The 8,236-nt window shown below is 37.9% G+C and overlaps 1 protein-coding gene across 3 annotated transcripts; it reads left to right on the forward strand.

Annotated features, from left to right (window-relative positions):
* The first annotated feature begins 1,244 nt into the window (after positions 1-1,244).
* Positions 1,245-7,108, forward strand: LOC116320879 (CD276 antigen-like). Of its 3 annotated transcripts, none has more exons than XM_039617582.1 (6): positions 1,245-1,388; positions 2,760-3,101; positions 3,295-3,558; positions 5,363-5,653; positions 5,796-5,879; positions 6,376-7,108. In XM_039617582.1, exons 1-6 carry the CDS (start codon positions 1,316-1,318, stop codon positions 6,405-6,407), a joined length of 1,086 nt encoding a protein of 361 aa, XP_039473516.1. In that variant the 5' UTR covers positions 1,245-1,315; the 3' UTR covers positions 6,408-7,108. The 3 variants fall into 3 exon arrangements, with proteins under 3 accessions (XP_039473516.1, XP_039473515.1, XP_031596464.1); XM_039617581.1 differs by having other exon boundaries at positions 6,447-7,108; XM_031740604.2 differs by having other exon boundaries at positions 2,760-3,083; positions 6,447-7,108.
* The last annotated feature ends 1,128 nt before the right edge of the window (positions 7,109-8,236 follow it).

Consider the following 8,236-nt stretch of genomic DNA (forward strand, 5'->3'; position numbering starts at 1 on the left):
TAAAAGCACAATATTTATTTATTAAAAGTGCTTTAATTTTTCACTGTTTCACTTTAGAAGCATAAATCTTTACACAGATTATGTTTATATGTTGATTTACTGAATATCTGTATTACAATGTGAACTAAAGCTTGTATTCTGCTGACAGGTGAGTGCCTGGCAGGGTAGTCGAGGAACCACGAGGAGTCACTTTGGAGAAAAAGGGAAATAAACATCACCACAACACATACACTGACAGATGAACAGGGAGGGGGGAAACCAAGAGTGAGAGAAAAAGAAGGGGAACAGGCAGGACAACATAAGAGGATTCAGGGACCATGACAAACATGGACTTAGAGGATGGAGGTAATATGTTTAAAAGTGCACATTTAATTGATTTGCTCTTTGATAAAGTTGATATGGTTATGGGGTTTTTCCTCCCACAGTTTTCACTCTCAGCCAACACTCTTCACTCTCTGGTATGAATGTGTGCAAGTGTGCACAGGACCTCTTGGAATGACTGTCATGCCTGGGCATCAGTTTTTTGTTATTTTATTATCAGGACCCATCATTCCTTAAATACCTCATAGTAGCTTGTCCTTATAGAATGCTTCACTATCAGTTCCTAGAGTTTCTAAAAGTAAAATATGAGGCAGTTCCTTCAGCTATTAGGCTGCTATGGGATCAGCTTCCAGTTTGGATTTGGGAAACAAACAAGGTTTATACTTTTAAGGTTACACTTAAAACTTTCCTTTTTGATAAAGCTTATACTTAAGGCTACACCCTGAACGTCCTGGGTTGAACCCAGGGCGTTCTTGCTGTGAAGCAACAGTGCTAACAACCTCAGATGTTTCTGTATCACTGTAAATCTTGACCAGTGTGGTGTCAGTTAGTTTATGTTGTTATTTACTGTCATACATTTGAAAGAATTTGAAAGGTGAAAAGTGAAATATATATAAGTTACAGTAATGGGATATGGATTTTGTTGAAATGCTGTCTTTGAAGTGATGTGTTAGATGTTAAATGATATTACATTAATTGGCTGTGGAGTAAAGCTGCAAAATCTGGAGGATTAGAGTCTAAAGTGTTTTTAGATGGCATATGTTATGATATGTATATCCGTTCAACCTTTTCTTCTGCTAAAAAGTAAATTTAATAAAACTACAAGATGGGTGGGGAAGATCCTTCATGATCTCATCTACAAATCTTCATGTTCCAACATGACTTTGTGCAGAAAACAAAATGCCTTTGACTGCAGGAACTATGTGACTTTGATGTCTGAAGACTTGCCCAGAATACTCAGAATGAACTGTGTTTTCTTCCTTGCAGTCCAGTGATGCATATCATCATTGCTGCCTTGTTTGTGGTGATTGTTATAGTTCTTTTAATACCTACGATTTCGAGAGGAGGTGAGTAAAACATTTTTCTGCTGTTACCATGATGAGAAAAATGACTCGGTTAAACGTTTTGATCAGTGTTCCTGTTTTCCAAATCTGTGCAGCAATATGTTGCCTCTAAAGGGAAAGAGCTGCTGCATCCATACACGGGCACAGCAGCAGTAAATCAAGCAGTTATTACCCCAGCAATAAAAGCCTGTTGCTTGAATATCTATTAAAGTTACTGTGTCATATGGTGGTCTTTATCGTTCAAGCTCGGGTCCTCTACCAGAGGCAGCTTGAGAGTCCTGCGCAGTATATTTATGCTATAATAATAATTTTGTACCAGTGTCTCAGATGACATCCTGCCGTGAGCTGGAGAACATCTGTGACAGTTGGCTTGATCTCTTTATCTCTTTTCCTGACTTCTAGCAAGAGAGAGTTTATGTACCAGTTTTTTTTTGTTTTTTAAATCATGGAAGTGGCAATGACACAATAAGAAATAACACATTAATGAGGATGGGATCTTTCTTTATTACTTCACCATAAAAGGCACGGTTTGCCAATACCCTGTAGCATATGTGTAATAGATGCAATGTGACTGTACATTACACACAGTCTTAACAGACAAATAAATTGTAGATTGCCTTCTTTGCACTCCATCATGGAGGAACGTTGTCACAAGTAACTTTTTTACATTACAATGTAATCAATTTGAAAACAAAACAAAAAAATGCATTTTTAACAATTCCATAGTGTAGTGCTGTACACTCCTGCCTAAAAAGCACAAGATCTCTTGTTTAATCTGGAGGAAACACCAATCACTCTGAGGCTGTGTCAGAAACAGTGGAAGAATCTAGCAAATAAATAGAATAGAATAGAATAGAATAGAATAGAATAGAATAGAATAGAATAGAATAGAATAGCCCTTTATTGTCATTGTACATCCATCCATCTTCTTCCACTTATCCGGGGCCGGGTAGCAGCCTAACCAGAGAAGCCCAGACCTCCCTCTCCCCATCCACCTCCTCCAGCTTATCCGGGGGAACACCAAGGCGTTCCCAGGCCAGTCGAGAGATATAATCTCTCCAGTGTGTCCTGGGTCTGCCCCGGGGCCTCCTCCTTGTACATGTCATTGTACATGTACAACAAAATTGTGGGTGCTCAACACCAACTGTGCCAGGTTAAAATATAAATAATACACAACAGGGATAAATTGAAAACAAGAGAAATATATACAAAAATAAGAGAAAGACACAAAACATGTGGAATTACCTACTATAGTGGACCACCACTGGGGAGGGAAAAGATACCCCCCGATTCTTTGGCCTTGTTCTTGCAGTCTTGCATTTGTTGTTTACTAAAGAATGTTGTTGTTGTCGATACTCTTGATCTGATTTTCAGATGCCAAGGTGTCTTGTGTTTTCAAGGAGAGCTGCATCTTACCATGTAGTTTCCAGGGTGACATTGAAGAAGATCCATACATCCACTGGATGCACTTGTCAGAGGGACACCCTCTTGTCTACTTGCACTATGACAACAAAGAGCAGCTCACAACCCAGGACCAGCAATTCAGAAATAGGACGTCACTGTTCAAGGACCAGCTCTCCAGAGGAAATGCGTCGCTCCAGCTGGCAGGGGTGCAGGTTCTGGACGAGGGCAGATACAGCTGCTACATCAGCACCGATAATAGAGAGAAGGAGTCATTTATCGACCTCGAAGTGCACAGTATGAGAAACCAAAGTAGTAAATAGTCAAATTTATATGAATATCAAAAAAGATTCTTTTAGAGATCCAGTTAATAACCTAGGGCTTTGTGTCTCCTGGTATATGTAGTAAATGTGTTGTTAAGCTGGAAAAATTTTGGTGTTTAACAACAAATTATTAAATCTTATTTCAAAATATTAATTTTCTTGTTTGTTTGTTTTCTCCTTTGCAGCCCCAGTCAAAGTCAGCATTCAGCATGTAGGAAACAGGATCACCTGCAGCTCAGAGGGCATCTATCCTGAACCTGAGCTCACCTGGTCAACCAGACCTCCATCCAAGGTGAGCTTCAAGAATACAACAACAGTCGAGCAGACCAAGCAGCAGCTCTACAACATCAATGGTTCTTTGATAGCTTCACTCGATGAAAGTGATCGAGTCTACAGCTGCACTGTGAGCACTCAGAGAAACAGGAGGAGAGCCAGTCTGAGGCAGCTACGTGAGTATGACCTCTCATATGAAAACTGAAATATTGTTGTATATTTTTATTTGCTTTAATTGTTATGAAGTTATGTGGGGCATGTGTTTTTTACCTTTGCTGCCGTGATGCCAGGTCTCTCTTGGAGATTACATTTTTACTATCAATTAGATTTTTACCTCGATAAATAAAGGATGAATACATTTTTAAAAATGAACTAGGAAATGAGTTTTATAGCTGCTTCTTGTTGAATATTGAATATTTCCTGTTTTCTGAAGGAAAAAAGATCACGCCTTGAATAATGCTTCTGCACTGTCTCTGATTAAGAGAAAAAAAATCCTTTATTTTGTGCATAAATGAGCATAACTGACAAAGTGGTATAGATCATGTAAATTTACATACATACATATGTTTAGGATTATTATTAAATTCATTTTTACTTCAGGTCAGCTGGATGTAAGCTCCAGGATCCCCTTTTCCAAAAGTATGAGAGTTAAAAATTAAAGTGATATCAAGAGCAAAACAAAGAAATTAGTTAAAAAGACTTCAGCATAAAAATCTAACTTGAATTATCCACATCACATACCAAAATCAGAGCTGTACAAATTAAATTGTGAAATAGCAGATAATAATAATTACAAATGTACAGATGCAGTAAGAGTAAGCTATGCAATAATTAATCTGTGCTCTTAGCTATCAGCTTGTCGGAGCTCAAGATGACTACTATGCTCAGCTATCTTGTATACTAACAGCCATTCCCAAAATGAAGCAAAGGAAAGAGAAAGCTTGAGAGAAATGTGGACTACTGTACAACTGGAACATACTACTGTGTTCCAGTTGGTATGAAAGTCCTGGTGCTGATATGCTGCATTTGGGTTTTCCTAAATGTGACAGTGTGCATTATGGCTGAGGTCTGTAGAGTCTAAGATGTAGTTCTTACAATTTTTTGTTTGTCTATTTTGGAGTTTCTTGGAGTTTGTCTGAGCATTTCACAGTTTGACCTTAAAAAAACACAACCCAGTATAATAGGCTTTGTTTTATGTTGTTGCTCTTTTCAGGATGTATTTAAATAATCTCTGATCAGATGACTTTTATTGTGTCATGATATGTAAAACCACCATTGAAACAGGGTGTACTTTTTCACGAACCTTGTGAAATAAGAATGTAAATTTCAAAAGAGATATAGAAAATGTTTTAGACTAATTTTAGACATTTGTATGTTAAAAAAATGTTTTCCAAAAACTACTTTCTGTGTCCTGCAGTTGGTGGTACAGTGGTTAGCACGTCACCTCACAGCAAAAAGGTCCTGGGTTTAAAACAATCAGCCTGCTCAGACCTTTCTCTCTGGGATTTGTGTGTTGTGTGTCTTCTTGTGTTGTGTTGTGTGTGGGTTCTCTCCAGATTCTCTAGCTTCCTCCCACAGTCCAAAGCAATGTATGGAGTTAGGCTAACTGGTGATTCTAAATTTGCCATAGGTGTGAATGTGAGCTTGAGCTGTTATCTGTCTCTCTGTGTTAGTTTAGAGATAAGACTACTGGCCTGTCCAGGGTGTGCTCTGCTTCTTTCCATGTGACACATATTTGGCTCCAGCCACAACTCTTCTCTGAATTTAATAAGTAAAATAAGATTAATGGAATGGACTTTGTACATTCATACTAACATCTAGACTCAGCCTTCTTCTGAAGATCAGTGAAACTTATGCACTTTTACAGCCTACATATATAGGAAATGTTTAAAAATGCTGCTGGAATGTGTGTTTCACTAGTTTAATTTCAGTGTCACCTGCATCATTTTAATTTGTTTTCTTGCCTATATGCTGTTTCAGAACAGATTAATGGCAGCGACCTTGAGGCAACAATCTCCTGTTCCTCTTCAAACACTTCTCTAATGAGCCTCATTTGGAGATTCAACCACAGTCAGATCATTGTGAGCAGGTCTGGACCCAGTGACAACTATACAGTCTCAGAGAGGTGGAAGCAGCATGTGAAGGGTGTCTCAGAGTCAGGCAACCTCATTTTAAAGTATTTGTCTTCAGATCAAGATGGAATATACTCATGTGAAATCAGTGATGCTGACGAAACAGTCATAACTGAAACGTGTATGAGGATAAGTGAAGGTAATGTTTAAACTGTTGAAAATTGCTAACATTTTAGCAGCTTATATTTTAAAGATTGTATATGTTTGCAAGAATCCTAACAGCTTTGTGAAGCATCAAAGAACAGCTCAGTTAACTGGCTCGTTTTTTATTATTATTCCAGATAATTCGGCGAAGGTTGGCGTCACCATCGGGGTGGTTTCAGTCCTAGCCCTTTTTCTGATACTGTGCTGTAAAAAGAAAAAAGGTAAAATGATGCTCTGGCTTTACTTTGTGATTCATTTTGTGTGTGATGTTTGTTTTGATGTATTCTTCTGTACCCATTTCTTAGAATAACAAGATAAGGTCAAATAGTAATGAAAAACAAAATCATGTAAATCATGTACATAAATATTAAAATGGTCTGATGCACTGCGTGAAATGCACAATACAAAACATTATATTTTTGTTTTGGTTTGTTTTTTTGCTATGACGATACAGCCAGCTCTCTAACATGAATCCAGTGTATCTTCTAATGATTTTTTATCGTCAGATAAATTAACTAACTACTATTCCAGGTTTACATTTTCTTGAAATTATTGAAGTCAGCTCAGGGTTCAGGTTCAAACACACTCTTCAACATCAATATGACAGGATAACATTACACACACTGAAATGAGAACAAAGCAACCAAATTAAGGAATTTTTATTGCTGTACAGAAGTTGGTCTTTATCATGAGTACATCTGAACCATTTGTTTTCAGATGTGTTAACAGATAAACTTGAAGATAAATAAAGTAAAATCTCCAGTGAAACATCTCCCTCTTTTTATCAGCCACCAACATGACTCTGCTTCAGTTGAATGTCTCTGAAGGAAAAAGAGAAGAAGACGACAATCACATGTGAAGTGCAAAGTTGACTTATCACACTAAAAAATGTGGGCGAAATTGATGTGACAAAGTTAACTGCAACTTAATTGTAATTAGTAATAGTCTTTTAATCTTTTGTTAAATAAACATCAGTGTTGATAATTTTATACATTTTAAAAATTGTTTATAATTTTATAAATTAAGATATGTTTTTTTGTTCCTTGTCTAGTTACTGTTGTCTCCATGTTCCTTCTGTCTCCCCAGTTAGTCGTGTCTCTATGTCTGGGTGTCAGGTCCACGACTTTGTAAATGTCTCTTGTTTCCTGTTTTATTTTGATAGTCCTTGTCCTCTGTACAGTGTATCTAGTTTTGCTTCCCCTTGTCTCATTAGTCTGCTGACTCACAGCTGTGTTTCCCTCCTGTTTCCCATTCCCTTGTGTATTTAAACCCTGTGTTTTCCTTTCCCCTTGGTCATGTTGTGCCACCTCAGGTGCTGTAAGTCACTGTGTGGGTCTAGTTTCACAGTGTTTTCTTCTTAGTTTCTTATTCAAGTTTTTAGTTTGTTTTGTGCGAGTTTATTTTTATGGAGTATTGTTTCCCAGTGAATAAAGCTGCTATTCTAAGTTTACCTTTTTGTGTTTGAGTCCTGCATTTGGGTCCACTTCCTGCCTGCCACAGCCACACATGACAACAGTGAACACACTGACTTTGACATTTGTCAGATTTTTTCTTTCTTTCTTCTGCTTTTTCATTTTCTCCTGTTGTGGCATGATAGTCTGCTACTGTAACTTTTCCCAAGGCTATCTACACTTTGTTCAGTACAAAGTGTAGATAACTGTTGACACACGAGGTTGCAGCACACATACCGAGGGAAAAGCACCTGGCTGTGAGTCATCTGCCATCCAAGGCAGCAATGAAAAAAATTGCCCCACCTCTTTGTAATTTCCACAAAAACACAAGTTGAAATTTGAATGCAACGAGCCAAAGTAGAACTGCAAAGGTTTTCAGATTAAGTACTAGTACTGTTAATGCTACTTCTATTACAACTACTAAAAATTGAAATTACTATTCTTATTAGTAGTTGGTGTTATTGTTATTATTAGGCTTGACCCTGAAGTAAACTGGATAATATAAAGTCCTGATTTGTAGTACAGTGCCCTGGGGTCTGGAACTTTACCCTCTTTGTTTTTTTGAACCTCAGTAATTGTAGCTGTCACAGAAGAAAGTAGAGATTATAATCATGTTTTGGCAAATTTGTTTACTCTACTGACAGTGCTGCTAGCTTACTGGTAGACTTGATCTTGATCCGTATACTTGAAATTGATGCGTTTTGCTTTTGTTTTTTGGGTGTGATTGGGTGTCAAGAAAAAAAATGTGGTACTGCGTGAGGAATTCAGAAGTGGCAAAAAAATATGTGAGGCTGGTATTGCGTATGTATGAGGACAGTAGTGAGGTGTGTGGTTGGAGTGACAGATGAGTTCATTGGGTATTGGCCCCGAGTCCCTCATTGTTTGCAGCGGTGGTGGACAGGTTGATATCTGGCAGGACGCTCCACAGACCACGATTTGTACAGATAACATTGTGATCTGTAGTAAGAATAGGAAGCAGATAGAGGCCAGCCTGGAGAGGTGGAAGTATGCACTGGAAAGAAGAGGAATGAAAGTCAGAAGAAGCAAGACAGAATATGCGTGTGAATGAGAGGCAGACAGGTGGAAAGGTGAATGTCCAAAGAGTAGAAATAGTGAAAGCAGATGAG

This window comes from Oreochromis aureus, linkage group 9 (assembly GCF_013358895.1).
Source record: "Oreochromis aureus strain Israel breed Guangdong linkage group 9, ZZ_aureus, whole genome shotgun sequence".
Lineage (NCBI taxonomy): Eukaryota > Metazoa > Chordata > Actinopteri > Cichliformes > Cichlidae > Oreochromis > Oreochromis aureus.